Source organism: Saccopteryx bilineata, chromosome 4 (assembly GCF_036850765.1).
Source record: "Saccopteryx bilineata isolate mSacBil1 chromosome 4, mSacBil1_pri_phased_curated, whole genome shotgun sequence".
Taxonomy (NCBI): domain Eukaryota; kingdom Metazoa; phylum Chordata; class Mammalia; order Chiroptera; family Emballonuridae; genus Saccopteryx; species Saccopteryx bilineata.
In genome coordinates, this window is record NC_089493.1 from 10,461,469 (window position 1) to 10,478,534 (window position 17,066).

General features: G+C 37.9%; 1 protein-coding gene across 5 annotated transcripts in view; it reads right to left on the bottom strand.

The window, feature by feature from the left end:
* The window catches only part of PPP4R4 (protein phosphatase 4 regulatory subunit 4), an 88,171-nt gene that overhangs the window by 33,799 nt on the left and 37,306 nt on the right, over positions 1–17,066 (bottom strand). For 3 of the 5 annotated variants that reach the window (XM_066276532.1, XM_066276530.1, XM_066276533.1), the window contains 8 exons: positions 13,589–13,736; positions 13,021–13,094; positions 11,824–11,930; positions 10,928–11,035; positions 8,162–8,283; positions 3,750–3,872; positions 2,802–2,971; positions 2,275–2,394 (listed from right to left, as the gene is read on the bottom strand). In XM_066276532.1, coding sequence (XP_066132629.1) covers positions 2,275–2,394; positions 2,802–2,971; positions 3,750–3,872; positions 8,162–8,283; positions 10,928–11,035; positions 11,824–11,930; positions 13,021–13,094; positions 13,589–13,736 — 972 coding nt within the window. Of the gene's footprint in view, positions 1–2,274; positions 2,395–2,801; positions 2,972–3,749; positions 3,873–8,161; positions 8,284–10,927; positions 11,036–11,823; positions 11,931–13,020; positions 13,095–13,588; positions 13,737–16,652; positions 16,993–17,066 lie in introns of those variants that run through there. The other 2 variants (XM_066276535.1, XM_066276534.1) reach the window with 1 other exon arrangement.

A 17,066-nucleotide genomic window follows, 5' to 3' on the forward strand; every position in this document is an offset into this window, starting at 1 on the left:
AATATTGTTCAATACTTCTTCTAAAATGAAACTAGGTTCAAACATAAATGCAAAATTACTGGTAGATTTGTAGAAGACCAACTGCACATAGAACTAGCCTTTCAATCTGCTTCATAATAAGATGAAGTGCAGACATATGAGGACGAGGAAATGAACATATGGCATTGGAAGTGTGGAAAGATGAATTTATCAGAGCCATGACTTTGATATCACCAGCAATAATAAGCCCACACATGCCTCTGGTGCACAGCGGGAAGTCTTAGAGCAGCCGCCAGGGTCCGAGAGGCTATCTCAGGCTCTGAGCACACACCCCGGCCAGGGCTGCTGAAAGAGGCAAGTTCAATTGAAGGGCTGCAGGGACAGACACCAGCCGGTACGTCACCTTTATTTTTACATATTGGGCTTCTGAGTTAAGCTTTATTTGAAAAAATGTTTCCTGATAAAATGTTTTAAAACCTTTACTCTATAGAGTTGAAAATATTTTCAAAATAATAATAAAGTTATAACATATTAATATAATTACCAGAATCTAGCAATAACACTATTAGGAAAATTTAAATCCACCAGTGTGGATTACAGTGTCATTATTAGCCTATCTACATGGTGTGATTGTGAGAATAAGGAAACTAGACACCCAGCAAATAACTATAGCAATGATTTCCAAACTCACTCTTACCAGTGAAATATTTTTTGTATACACATTTTAATGTTTAACATATTATGTCCACTTTAAAACATAAATAAAAATGAAACATTAAAGAAATGAGATAAAATAAACACAATTAGAAACTTTCATATTGCATAAATACGCATTCTCAGACTCTAATCTCATGCACCCATCACCAGAGACCACTGGAAAAATACAAGCACACGTGGCATCCCCACCTAAATACCCACTTAGTGCACATTAGAGACAGTGTTTCACTCAGCTGGCCAGAACCTCTGTCCTCTCCTCTCCAAAAGCACATTTCTATATGTATATTTACAAGGATGACTTAACTGTGCAACAGAGGAATTATTTTAATTATACCATTCAAAGGGAATATTTCCTAGATTTTGCACAATTAACATTTATTTCATTTGTACCAGAAAAAACATTATTCAAAAGAAGTTAATTTAACAATGTTTTGACATAGAAACACAGTACAAAGAGGGGGGTGAAATGTTCTCAGAGGAGAAGAATGTGTATTACACCTCTTATAAAGAAAGGAAATAGTTTGTTATGCCACTTATGAACAGATTTTTATGTGACAGTTTTGAAGTTTACAAATTAAAGTTTATATACATTTACTGCAACTATAGCATGCACATACTTACTGCAATCATTCAAGAAACACGCCCCAAATTTCAACCTCAAGGGCTACAGTAGTAATTAAATCCATCATAAAAATTCCAACTCACTTTTGCTCTTATATTATGAAGAGTTGTTGTAACAGCTGAATCTAAAAGTTATACTGATGAAACATGATACAATTGCAGTAAAAACAATAAATTTAAATAACTAGTTCTCAATTTTCCATTTGTTATCAAGTTCTTAGGTCTAGGTACAAAGTTAAATGTAAATATTATAAAGCATATAAAAACTGATTTTATTTTCAAATCTGCAACACTCACATCTACACCACAATGTTGGCTTAAAGTAAGCACTTAGTATAAATATGTTCAATGAATGGATTAATGAATGAAAAAAATATAACATTTATGTAAATGACTTCTATGAACATTCTTTTTGTTTTTTGGTTGTTTTTTTTTTCTGAAGCTGGAAACGGGGAGGCAGTCAGACAGACTCCCACATGCGCCCAACCAGGATCCACCCAGCACGCCCACCAGGGGGCGATGCTTTGCCCATCTGGGGTGTTGCTCTGTTGCGACCAGAGCCACTCTAGTGCCTGAGGCAGAGGCCATGGGGCCATCCCCAGTGCTCGAGCCATCTTTTGCTCCAGTGGAGCCTCAGCTGTGGGAGGGGAAGAGAGAGACAGAAGAAGGAGAGGGGGAGGGGTGGAGAAACAGATGGGCACTTCTCCTGTGTGCCCTGGCCGGGAATTGAACCCGGGACTCCCGCACGCCAGGCCAATGCTCTAGCACTGAGCCAACCGGCCAGGGTCTTCTATGAACATTCTAAGATGAAAATTTTAAAATAAGATTTAGGACTAGAATGTGAAAAAGATATAAAGCCTGTATTTTATAATACATCTGTAAACAAAATTGTACAAAATACCAAATAATCATCTAGTACACATAAAGTTAACAAATGTATCACTTCTTGAGACTTACTTCATAAAAGCAAATGGCAATAGTGTATCTGACTGGTACTTCAGGGTCATGACAGAGGCAAAAGAAGGTAGAATAGAGTTCCATGTGGAAGTTTTTAGGATCAACAAAAACGATCATGGCCTGGTGGAGGGGAAGAGAGAAGATGAGTGGGAAGGAGAGAAAAACATGCATCAATACCTAATATTATAATTCTTTCACTTAAATTGGAATCACATCCTCTGAATCATAATTTAGTTAGAAATCAAATTTGGAAGATCCAAATATATGCATGTAATTCTAATTTATATTATATATTGCAGTAATATAAACTACAGCAGTATTTACTAGGTTCCAATTAATAAAAAATGTTTAAAATTTTAAAAATATTTAAAAATTTAAAAAAATATATTTTCTAGGTTCCTACTGTATATACCAGACATAACGCTAAACAGCAAGTGTCAAATAAGGCAGTATTTTTAATGCTACCTATTCAATTAATTTTAGTAATAATCAAAATGCTTAATCAGTACACACATATAATTTATTACCGGAAAGTTATAAGCACAATTCTTCCGTACTGAAATGTATTTCTTCTCCTGCTCTAAGATTTGGGGTGGAATCTGGTTCTCGTTGTGTCCGTTTTCCTGTTGCAAACCTAGTGTGCAAAGTTTCTTATAAAACTCCAAAAATCTCAAGTGTTGATCTGGAGTAAAAATTCCTAGAGAAATTGAAAACATTTGTTCAATTGAAAACAAAAATTAGAAAGATAAAAGCATAATTAGAACCAAATATTTAAAGAAATGGTCAGTAGGCCCTGGCCGGTTGGCTCAGCAGTAGAGCGTCGGCCTGGTGTGTGGGGACCCGGGTTCGATTCCCGGCCAGGGCACATAGGAGAAGCGCCCATTTGCTTCTCCACCCCCTCCCCCTCCTTCCTCTCTGTCTCTCTCTTCCCCTCCCACAGCCGGGGCTCCATTGGAGCAAAGATGGCCCGGGCGCTGGGGATGGCTCTGTGGCCTCTGCCTCAGGCGCTAGAGTGGCTCTGGTTGCGGCAGAGCGACGCCTCGGAGGGGCAGAGCATCGCCCCTGGTGGGCGTGCCGGGTGGATCCCGGTCAGGCGCATGCGGGAGTCTGTCTGACTGTCTCTCCCCGTTTCCAGCTTCAGAAAAATGCAAAAAAAAAAAAAAAAAGTATACTTACTATGTACCAATAGTTATATACCTGAGCTCCTTTAATCATTTACCAACTAACACATAAAATGTTCAGAAATGTAAAGGCTATCCCTTCCTCACTCTGTCATTGTTCTTCAAGTAGGTTCTGTTAGGGAAAATGTCATCCCTAAATGTGTTCTAAATAATGCTACCAAAATTCTAAGATTTTACACACTTAAAGGATAGGTTCTACAACTGAATAGCTGAAGTTTAGTGACTTAAGAGAAGTCACTCGGAGAAAAAGGAAAAAATGATCTGTAATCTTGAAATTCTTAGGACACAACATACCATATAGTCCATGGCATAGTTTTCCTAGATGAAAAGATAAGGAAACAAGAATTGATTCATCTGCCTTGAAAGATTTTTCACAAAATGATTTCACTAAGGGAAGTATAGTTTGACTTCTGTCATCTGGAAAACAAAACAAAATTAAACATATTTTAGATCCATTGCCCACGTTGCACACTTGGAAATAAATGAATACAAATTCCAGAAAGAAATATGACTATACACAGGTCTACCATATCATGCGTCTTACTTAAAAAAAAAAAAAATTTACATTTCTTTTGAATGCTGATGAACAGGAGACACCAAATCTTTTTTGCCTGCAAACTACTACCTTCCTTATTAGATCCAGCTGATAACACTGTTTTGTCTTTTTCCAAATAGCTCCAGATATATGGAAAAGATTTATATAGGCAGATGGGGATCCTCAAACCCCTCAGCGAGATTTTCTGAGTATGGCTTTTAAGATACCTAGAGGCAGAAAAAGCCCAATAGAGATCAGGGGAACTACCAGCTTTGAGGATACACCCTTAAAGGCTCCAACGCCCCAAAGGGGTCTCATAGGATGCCATCTGGAGCCTGCTTCAATAGTGAAAAGGAAGGTCATTGAGCTAAAACCTGCCAGGCTTACATGCCTCTGCTGTGAGGAAACAGGGACACTAGAAGGTAGGCTTCCCCCTCGCTCCTCTAAGGGAGGGTTCAGTCTCTTCCAGCCCTGCTCCAGCCATTTATGACCTAACCTTGCCCAGAATGCTGGGGTTTGCCACTGAAGGCTGAAGGTGTCCCGGGCCGTCGGCCCCATCTACAACACTGTGGACGAGCCTAGGGTATTTCTTCCAAGAAGCAGGTAAACTGATCTCATTTGCACAAGGGCCACTTAACTATGTTTTGCCTGAATAGTCAGGTTTTTTATTCTTCCCTCAAAGATCTCTGTTGTGGGTGTTAATAGTCCTATTTTCTGCTGCTTTGCTTAATATATAGTGTTTCCTTTATCCCTCCTACCTCAATGCCCCACTCATATTTCAGGCTGGGACCTACTCCTAATTTAGAGCTCTCATGCCCCCTTTTGCCAACTTCTATTATGAATCTACCTTTGCCACCCAGCTTAGTGTATCCCAAGGTTCTCTTTACCATGCCACAGTCGCAGAGCTCCAGGGAAAAGCAACCTGGTCTCATCTCTCCAGGCAGAGGAGAACAGAAGCTCCATATCCATACATGCTGCAATTGGCTTTTCCAGTCTACCTGAATCACTACCAGCTAGAAGCAGCGGTCATTGGGACTTGGACATGAGCTGCAAAGTATAGAATGGTGACAACAATTCCAGTGCCATGCGGACCTTTCCTGGATGTGGACTTTTCCTGGACTCCTGCTCCCTGTGACAGCTCCTAATAGACTGAACTGTGGCTGGGTTGCATTTTTCAGGGATTTGGCATGGTGATGGGGCCAACTTGGACTTGGTGAACATGTTAAGGACACTATTCTTTTATGGATTCTTGCTGTATTGGCCAAGAGTTTGCTTAAAGGCTTTTAATCAGTGTAAAAAAATTTAGAAGACTGGATAAAGAAGATGGGGCACATATACACCATGGTATACTATTCAGCTAGAAGAAATGATGACATCGGATCACTTACAGCAGAATGGTGGAATCTTGATAACATTATGCGGAGTGAAATAAGTGAATCAGAAAAAAACAAGAACTGCAGGATTCCATACATTGGTGGGACATAAAAACGAGACTAAGAGACATGGACAGGCGTGTGGTGGTTACAGGGGGTGAGGGGAGGGGAGGAGGGAGGGGGGGAGGAGGAGGGGGAGGGGTACAAAGAAAACTGGATAGAGGGTGATGGAGGACGATCTCTCTTTGGGTGATGGGTATGCAACAGAACTAAATGACAAGATAACCTGGAAATGTTTTCTTTGAATATATATAACCTGATTTATTGATGTCACCCCATTAAAATAAAAATTTATTTATAAAAAAAAAGAAAAGAAATATGACTATGCTAGCCACACAGTCACAGGAAGTATCTGAAAACAAGGATGAGGGAGGAGCATAGTGAAGAATGGGTCAGAGGAGAACTGAAATGATCAAAAACTTCAATGCCAGACTGAGGGGGCTGGACTTTATATTGTGGGCCATAGGAAGTAATATATAAAGTGATTACACATTAAAAAGCTAAGATGATTGAGGTTTTGAGTCCGAATAACTAAAAGAATTCTAGCAACACTGATATCAACAGATGAGAAGCAGGCACAGAAAAACCTTCCTTACTCTCTCTGGCGTTCATCTCATACCATTCTGTAGCTTTTTAATTGAAATTAAGTTTGCTTATAGTCTATATAGTGAATTTTTCCACTTTTACTTCTTATAGATAACTCTTCTTTCAAGTTAAATAATTTTTGAGTATGTCTGCTTAAGTCAGAAGTTTCTGATGTATTCGTAGTATTTACTGGTAAGTCATAATACTAACTACTCTCTAAATTTCCCATAGTTCTCTTAAACTTTCAGAAAGAACCCACTGTTCTATGAAGGGTCTAACAATATTAAATAAAGTGCTGTAACGGGTTTATCAGTATTATTGTTATCACTGTTATTATAATTCCATTTCGGTACCACATCCACTGCTCTAACTAAATGACATTCTTTCAACAAAAACTTACTTCTTATGGAACAAACATGAATTAAATAGAAAGATGAATCATAAATGATGTCTGTACTTGAGAAACTCAGAGCAGCAAAGAAGCTAAAACCAAACACTATAAGACAAGATGGAGTATAGCCCAGGGGTCTGTAAATCCTTTTTGTAAACTCTCTAGGCTTTGCAGTTTACCTGTCCCCACAGCACAAAAATAACTATAGACAACACATAAACAAGAGGCCTGGCTATGTTCCATAAACTTCATTTACAAAACCAGGTGGCAGTGGGACTTGGCCTATAGGCCATAATTTGCCAACCCCTGGTGTAAAGGATTTGGAAAAGTGTCAAGGAGAGAAATATGAGAGCTAGCATTGAAGAAGGAGAAGAAGTAGGCTAGAAGAAAAATAGAGGGAAGGAAAAAAAATAGGAAGGGAAAGAGTGTGTGGAAAGGCTAAAGGTATGAATGAATCTGCTATGCCGGATACTGGCAAGTGGGGCTGGAGCATCAGACAGCAGAGGAGGAGAAGAACGGCAGGAAATAAAGCCATGAGCACAGGTTAGACCCGAGCTGCCAAAACCCAGGGGTGAGGCAGAGAAGGGGAAGAGGTCAAAGATGATACCAAGTTTCTAGTTTGGATGTGGGAGCTGCTGCATTGTTAGGATGAGAAGACCCATTCATTCAGTCATTCACCACGCACTACAGTTTTACACCTCTGGCTCATCATACGTACAGCCTAATGATTGTTCCATAACATTCATGCATAGTTATTATCCACACTGCAATAATCTTTAAGAGACTCTCCTAGTTTAGGCAACATTTTGTTAATCCCAGTGAATATAATCTTACAATTACATAATAGAGTTTCACATCTGAGTACTTGACATATACCTTTCCAATTTTCATCCTATTAAAATGGTAATGTTTCCTGATTAAAAAAAAAAAAGCCTTAGTCAAGAGTCTAGTCACACAGTCAGGAGAAAAGCTAACTGTCTTTGTGATTTAATTTGCACAACACTAAGAAATACCTCCTTACCCATTCCCATTTAAAACCCTATCCCAGATTTCTCCTTCTGTGGGCCATGAGATTTCTATAGCATTAAAATATTAAGGAGAGAAAACTAATTTAAATATTGTGGGGTTTTTTGTTTTGTTTTGTGACAGAGACAGACAGAGGGACAGACAGGAAGGGAGAGGGACGAGAAGCATCAACTCTTCATTGAGACTCCTTAGTTGTTCATTGATTGATTTCTCATATGTGCCTTGACCGTGGGGCCACAGCAGACCGAGTAACCCCTTGCTCAAGCCAGTGACCTTGGGCTCAAGCTGGTGAACCTTGCTCAAACCAGATGAGCTCGTGTTCAAGCCGGCGACCTCAGGTTTTCGAACCTGGGTCCTCCGCGTCCCAGTCTAACACTCTATTGACTGCACCACTGCCTGGTCAGGCAATTTAAATATTATTTTAATCAAGATCTTTCTTAGGATCAATTAGCTGAGGAAAGTTAAAGGCTAATAACCAAGGCAAATCTTTAGTCCTACACACGAGTCAGTTAAATTTTGCTGAGAGGAAAGAGCAGTATGTACTATGTAGCAACAATGGATGCCGTGAGGGGAAAAGTGGGAGCAGAGAGGAAGGACCACAAAGAGAGAGATGGGAACATTCATCATGAAACATAGAAATTCTGTCCTGCATCTACCTTACTCCTTATTAGTGAAGCAAAACTAATAAGGAAAACACTGCTTTCAGAAGCAATGATGTGTCCACATGAAGATTTACCTGAATCAAATATGTCAAGCAGATTAACCAACGTTTCAAATGCTGCAAGCCGCACACTGCCGCCTTCATCCCTAGAGAGTTCTATTAATTCAGGGAGCACCACACTTTTTGTAAGGTCTGTCCTGCACAATAAGCAACGGAAGAAAAGAAATCAAATCAAGAAATCTGTAACAATGACTTCTTAAATATGAGTCACTGGGTTAGATGCTATAGAAAAATAAGAAAAATCATAAAGATATGGCTTCTGCTTCCCAGAAAACTGAAATCTGATTGGGAAACCTTGACATAAACATAAGAAATGTTAATAGTAATTGCAAAATTATTTTAATCAATTCCAGTTCCCCCAAAACAATATTATTATCCACAGAGATCTAAATACTAGTTTATATTAAATTACAAATTAAAACATAGTTTTCCATTTTAAGCAACTTCAACAATGCCGATCCATGACTGCCTTTGCTGAGGCAGGTTGTAGAATTCAGACATGATGGGGCTGATGGTTGGTTCTTGTCCTCTGTCCATGCTTTTGTCTTTTGCAGATTGAAAGGCTGTTGATGAAGGGGAACCACCTAGGGGAGAGCTGAGTAAGAACAGTGGAGGCAACTTCATCTTGTGAAAAGAGACATGGAGATGATTGGGTCCCCAGTATTTCTTCTGGCCCAGTCTCCTTAGAACACTATGTTTTGATCTTAAAAAGTACAAACAAATGAGGAAGTTTCTCAAAACGCTGGTGCTGTCCTCTCTTGGCCAACCACAGATCACCATCAGCATTTAAGCTAGAGCAGACAGCTAACCATCAGATGACAACAAATCATAGCCAGCACCTCGGTAGGTTTGTATCCCACAGCCAGACACCAGAATTCCTGGTGGGCCATCTGGGTAACCCTGCCTATTTCATTCATCTCATTACCCCTGATCCTGTATCTTAGTCCCTTATGACATCATGGAGCATTAGACTAGAAATACTAGCACCTAGGCTGAAAAAACTGGGCGCTACAAAGACAATGGGATAAGGCTTTCCTCAGACTTCTATTCCATATACTTAAATGATAGAAGAGTTTTTAGTAGAAGGGATTATATAATCTAGAATTTTGCCCCAGCCAAGGTGAAGCTTACATGTGAAGGTAAGAGAAAGATACTCTCATAACTAGACTAGCTTACGCAGTATAAAACCCAAACCTACATCCTGAATAAGTTACTCCGCTACAATCCAGTTTTTAACAGGAGCTAAAGAAAGAGGAAAACATGTGCATCCTCTACGTGTAGCTCAGCCGTGCTGCCTTATTCCCCCCAACTTTTAAAATGTGACAAATGGGCAAAGAAAATTTCCATATGTCATAAAAAAGAAATAAAAGTGCCTAATAACTATATATTCAACCTCATTGGTTGTCAGAGAAATATATTCATTTCATGAATATAAATGAGCAACTCCTTAAGTAAGCACACTGGATTACATATGGGTGAGGTAACGATAAAAACAATACAATCCTGTCTTCCAGGTGCTGCAAGTTTATAAAGAGATATAGCCAAGGAGACAGAGGGTTATTGAATAATATGAGATATTTGCAAAACAACAGTGAAATATCACTTTTGCCAATGAGATTACAAAATCTGCATTGTTGGTAAAGGTGCAGGAAATGTCTTCACGTACTACTGGGAGAAGCATAAACTTAAGTCTTTTTGAGTTCTACAATATAGACACAGATTTTGCCCTTTTTTTTACCTACTTATTCCAGTTTTAGAGATGAGTCAAAGGAATTAGTTGTTTATGTCAAAATTTGTGAAATGATAATAGAAGTGAACACTCAGCTAGTATTCACAAAGAGCCAGGCACTACTCTACCCACTCTACAAGCTAAGTAGAATCTTTCTAGTTTTACTTTTATAAATTAATCTTTAAGCAATATTACCAATTTTCAGAACATTACACAATGACCTGCTTATTTTTAATAGTGGCAAAATATCAAGTGACAAAAAAAGAGAATACAAAAAAACAACAGTATGTTCTCTATGTTTTGATCTTAAAGAGCACAAATCTGGGCAAGACTGAATTAATTAGGAACCATAATGATTCAGAATCAACCTAGACTTAGAAGACCTATCATAAAAAGTTGTTTCTGAGATCAAAATTAGAGAATTGATTATTCATAAATACAAGTGCCTACATAGTTTCTATGAGGATATTGTCCCATCCTAGATTTAGGCATTTGGAATGATAAGTTATTCAAAGTGAGAAGGAAAGAAGTTAACATTAATTGAATATCCCCCAAACTGCTAAGCATTTTCACTTTTATCTCTTTTAAACCAGACACTCTAGGACAGTGGTCCCCAACCCCCAAGCCACGGACCAGTACTGGTCCATGGGCCATTTGGTACCGGTCCGTAGAGAAAGAATAAATAACTTACATTATTTCCATTTTATTTATATTTAAGTCTGAACGATGTTTTATTTTTAAAAAATGACCAGATTTCCTCTGTTACTCCGTCTAAGACTCACTCTTGATATTTGTCTCAGTCACGTGATACATTTATCCGTCTCACCCTAAAGGCCGGTCTGTAAAAATATTTTCTGACATTAAACCAGCCCGTGGCACAGAAAAGGTTGGGGACCACTGCTCTAGGAGACACTTGTGGTTACAATCATTCTTAAAGATAATATAAAGTTTAGCCTTTCAACAGCATGCTTTCATGGAATACAAGAATAGTATACGCATATTTGACTATCCAGAAATAAGAATACGACATAAGAAATTGAAAGTCTACTTACCCAATGCCCTGAGCTATATTTTCTAATTGCCGACACATACAAGATCGAACTTCGTATTCTACGTCTTGACAGAGTGATTTTACCAAGGGAAGTATTTCTCTCTTAATGCTAGAGGGGAGGAAAAGAACATGTAAATGGTGAGCGTTTTAAAATAATTAATATTTTCACACAATTATCATCAAAATCTTAGCATAAAAACAAATATACTTTAATATAAATCTTTATACTCTCCTATGTATTTTTACATAAGTGATTACATTTGGGTAGTATCAGCTACGTGTAAATTATGTAGATGACTGAGTATTTTTTAAATAATGGCTAATTTGGATTGGCAGTTAAACATTTACCTAAGATAAAAAGCTGTAGGCAAGTGGAATATCTGATTCTAGCAACCATTGACCAAAATATTACTCAATTTTATATTTTACTCTTGTGTCATAATTATACACTATTCCATCTATCCATTTGGGATTTATCATTTGGGCAGAGAGTAGCATACGAATTATAGACAATCTCTATAAAACCTCAAAATAAGGTGTATTATTCAAAATAATGAACTCATCTACTGGAAGGAAGAGGAAAACCTACCTTTATGTCATGTTTATCAATTTTTGAAGTCTATACGATAATGCCATTTACCCTCAAAACCACACTAGGTATGTATGTGTCAGGGAAGATTAAGATGGGAAACAGAAGAAAAATTAACCTTATTGATTTTGAAAAGCCATGAGATCAAGAAGAAATGCATCTGAATAAGTAGACTTCTGAGAATTCTATAAAGTTAAAACAGCTAAATTTGTATGCAGTATAGAATAATAAAAATCTACAATTGTTATTATTCACTTTTAATCAATTTCATTTAATAAAGTAGACAAAAAGTTAATACAAATACTCACGTATGGGCATCAAATTTGTTGGTCAATTTTCCTAAAATTTTACAACTCACTAAACGAGACTGCACTGTTTGGGAAAGTTGTGCCTTGGAAACGAGTGGATTCAAAATCTGAAGAGAAAGATTTAGAGAACAAATTCACAAAGTGTTATATATTCTGAACACTAATATCAGCTAGTGTTAACACTAATTAACTTAACTAATTAACACTAATTAATTAACACTAATTTTCTTCAAAGACTATGTCAATGTTCTCAATGGTTTTAAAGAATCTAAATTATAACTTGAGGTGCACGATTGTTAATCACCTAGATAACCCTGTTTGTCTTCTGGATTATAACATTTTATATATATATATATATAACATAAAGATGATGATAAATTATATAATTAAAAACAATTACACACAAAAAAAACACTGAATTAAAGCTTATGGTGAATTCTGCAATGTACAACAAGTAAGTAAAATATTATGTAGCTATTACCAAATGAGTTTAAAATAATATTAAAAAATTGGCCCTGGCCAGTTGGCTCGGTGGTAGAGCGTCGACCTGGCGTGCGGAAGTCCCGGGTTCGATTCCCAGCCAGGGCACACAGGAGAGGCGCCCATTTGCTTCTTCGCCCCTCCCCCTCTCCTTCCTCTCTGTCTCTCTCTTCCCCTCCCACAGCCGAGGCTTCTTTGGAGCAAAGATGGCCCAGGCGCTGGGGATGGCTCCTTGGCCTCTGCCCAGGCGCTAGAGTGGCTCTGGTCGCAACAGAGCGACGCCCCGGAGGGGCAGAGCATCACCCCCTGGTGGGCAGAGCATCGCCTCTGGTGGGCCTGCTGGGTGGATCCCGGTTGGGCACATGCGGGAGTCTGACTGTCTCTCCCCGTTTCCAGCTTCAGAAAAAAATACAAAAATAAATAAATAAATAATACTAAGTGAAAACCAAAATGATGCTAAATGATCATTAATATGGCCAACAGCAACCACATTGGTGGGGGGGAATTCTGCAATGAAAATATATTAGAATGTTAAAAATGGCTAAGTATAAAATCATGATTTTTTTCCCTACTAATTCCTGTTACTCAATTTTTCTATAATTAACATGTGTTGCTTTTAGAGTGAGAAATAACTTTATTCTTTTTTTTTCAAATACCATTTTTATCAAAAGAAAAATACCTTCCACTTACTATTTAACAAAAACAAGTATTACTTGCCTCGTGTCTTAGGGTTTCTTTGGGCAACACTTCTATTACGGACAGAAGAGTCTCCAGCCACGCGTTGCTGACGCCTGATGGACACAGACACACATGCCAAATTAAACGTCTCACAAATCTGGGGTCAACTCAGCCACTAATAGTTACAATATTATTTAATTATTTTTATTACTAATCTAAGAAGTTTCTCTATTTTTTATCTTAGCCAACATCTAGAAAATATTTATATCTTAAAAATACTAATGAGGCGATATTTTTAATCCAAATTGTGCCTTTCTGGATGAAGTACAATAATATTACAAACATAAATGCTATAAAATTTTTTAAAATCTAAGAAGAAAGTATAAATCATAAGATGACTAATGGGTCTTCTGATTTTTAAGGATACTGTTTTTTGTGGGTTTTGTAAGGAAACAGCATGGCTATTTTTAGTCATACTAATGATCAACTCTTGGGCAGCATGGCCTCGTTCAGTTGTGCTGCTCAGACTAACAAGAGTCACAGAACATCATGACCACAGACAAGAAACAGCAAGTAAGTATACAAAGAAGCATGCCCGGCCCCTGACCTGCATCCCTGTGCTCCAGATGCAGCAGAATGACTTGCAGGAAGGAGTGGGCATATGTATGAATGGACACTGATTCCTCCTGTAGAATGGTCAAAAACGATACCGCCGCCGTTAACTGCATTTCCACACCTGCAACATGCAGGACTTCCTGTGTAATCAGAAAGAGTTTGCTATTACATAGATGAGAAATCACAAATTAAAATTTTTAAAAATCCAATGTCATAGACACGAAACAGTCATATTTTACAAATAACTGCATCTGACTTTTAAGAGTATGTATGATTGCTTTATTTAAGAAAACTATATTGATCTGCTCCTGATCACTTACATCATTAGACCACATAAAGTTTAAACATCTTAGTAATTTATAAAATAAAATAACATTCCATTGCTTTATGAATGAAAAATTTAAAAGTACATAAACCTTTAAATAATAGAATAGGCATTTTTGATAGAGTTCAATTTCTACTTTGCTATTTGTATTTTACAGTTTGCCATCACACCTAAAACAATAATGTCAAAGCTCAGACCAGCACATGTTTTCATTACTTGTATTTCTCCTTCAAAAAATAAACACCATACATTTTACTATTAAAAACTAATACACTTAGGCCCTCGCCAGGTAGCTCAGGTGGTTAGAGCACAGTCTGACACGCCAAGGTTGCGGGTTCCTTCCCTGTCAGGGCACATACAAGAGCCAATCAATGGTTGCATGGATAAGTGGAACAACAAATTGATGTTTCTCTCTCTCTCCTTCTAAAATCAATTAAAAATTAAATTAAAAATTATAAAAAATAAAATAAACAAAAATGAAATACACTTAAGATTACACAAACATATTTTCCTCTTCAAACAACTGACAAGAACATATATTGTCATGAAGTAAACTGCATTTAAAAGAAGAAAAATTTAAATATAAGAATGTTTATAAAAATTCATTATATTCATTGCCATCTCCATTCACCATTTAAAAATATCTTAATGTATTTTCAAACTTAAAGCCTACATGAGAATAGTAGTTTTCAACACATCAAAAAGTAAAAAAAAAAAACTCTCACAATAAAACCTCATCAAAGATATTACCTATAAATCCTAGAAGAGATTGCGTGTACCCGTGATGTAAAGGTAGCTATGAGAAATACTTTATTTAACCAATCATGGCAATTATATAATTGAATGCCTATTTCATAACTAACATAGTTAAATTAGTAGGACGTGGAACTTGCAGCCACAAAAGAAAGTTTCATTACCTGTGATCTATATATATAAAATATGAATTATAACACCAAACTCTTAGAGATTTAAATCATTTAAACAGAACTTTTAAGACTTACCAACTTGTGCAAATTGAGCATTTTAAATACTGACCAATGCACATCCGACTATACCCTCTCTACACTAGGCTACCTAGTAGGAATCTCATCCTGTCCACACCTGAAATAATTTCTTCCCAAAACCTTCTCCTCCTCTCAGTTTCACCTCAGTAAACAGTAAGTGACAACTTTCCCCTTCCAGTTGTCAGCTCAAACACTTTGAGGTCATCCTTAACACCTTAGTCCCTCACATACCACATTCAAATGACCAATCAATCCTGATCCAGAACCTTATCATTTATCACTTCTACCACCACCACCTTGATGCAGGCCACCATCATTTCCAACCTGAATTATTCCAATAACCAGTTGACTAGTCCCTGATTCTATCACTGCCCCCTTCTACACAGCAGCTAGAGATTCTTTTAAGTCAGATCGTGTCACTTTTCTGTTCAAAACTCTCCAATGGCTTCCTATTCTACTCAAATGAAATATCAAAGTCCTTTTAATGGCTTTCAAGATCTGTTCCTTAGTCCCCTTTTCTCAGATTTCCACGTGGTTGGCTCCGTGAACTCTTTCAAACCTCTGTTCAAATATGACCTCTTCAATAAGCCTTATTTTAACCTGAAAGCCACTTCCTTGCCCCAGTTCTCACCACCCCCTCTCCAGGCTTATTAACTCCATCACTCTACGTATTCATTTGTGTATGGTCTGTCTCTCACATCTAGAACATAAGCCTCATGACTATAAGAATTTTTGTCTGCTTTGTTCACTACTGTATCCCTAGCTCACGACAGGCATTTGGTGTAATGGCTGGATGACTGAATATCTCTTACCCTACCCTCTAAAATTTCTGCTCTTGACCCTCTCTCCCTTCACATATATCATCCACATCTCCTAAAAAGTAGCTTCAAGAGATTTAGGTGAGTCCTAAAGATTAGAGATTGGTAGAATTAGATACAGGCAAAACAACAATGGATCACATAGAAATGCATTCCCGATCCTCTTACTATCACATCAACAAGGAGACGTTTCTGCCATCTTCTACCCCAGCACCTCTGTAACCATGAGTTAGACCATGTACACAGCCTCCTTGATTCAGCATGGCGGACCACTGCCAGTCATTGTACTAGAAGACATTCTACAGCATGTCATTCTAACAGAAGAAGAGACAAACTCAGAATCCTCGAGTATTTTGCCGAAGGCCAGCAAGCTAGTAACTGGCAACTCTAATACTTAACTCTGGTCTGCAAGATGCCAAATCTAAGCACTGAACTCTTCCTTCTGGATTCTGCACTCCCATTCATCCATTATTAAGGCATGGCTTAAACCAATCCAGAGCCTTCCTAAGGGAGCGTGGGAGACCTGCAGGGGTTACTGTGGCATGTGTTTATGTGCTGTGGTGACTTCCCAGAAAGCCTAGCACACGTTAGGCTGGCTGGGATTTGTATTTTGTTTGGTTGTTTTAAACTGTTTATCAGATGCATACACGTTATTTTAAAAGTTTTTTTCAACCAATAGTCAATTATGGATGTTACGAGTTCTTGGCTGAAAGAAAAAGAGAAGAATGACGAAGTGTCAAGCAGAGAAGCAGCAACTGGTCTCTGGAATCAGCCCTCCCGGACCTCCCTGTTTTACTGTTTCCAAAACAAACATGGTTCCACACTAACAATTTTGGATTTGGAAATCGCTTTCAAAAGACTTGATGTGGCCAGTATACATCACTTACAGGTTTCAGAAGGCACAGCTTTTATTTAGAAACAGAAAATACTTTGCGAAGCAATATTAAAAGAAATTGTGAGGGCCACAGTGTACGTTCCAGTTCACATGAGTCTGCCGTTTTAAGTTCCGAGATGTAATTTTGCCCTCTGAGAAAGTCAGTAAAGTCCTGGGTTTGTGCGCATGCACACTTTATGCAAAGAAGGACATGAGGAGCTCTCCAGCGTCACATCTTCTTACTGTATTACTTAAGTCTTCACTCCCGCAGCCACATGTGCCCCACTATTCTGCATTTAATTTTCGAAAAATCCTCAAGTCTTATCAGGATTTGGTTTTTTCTCTTGTGCTGACTTCAACATCTGGGACTGTCCACTGTTAAGAAACCAGCACAGACTAAGAGATTTTATCACTGCTAAAAGTCAATTGATTTCTAAACATATTTTTCT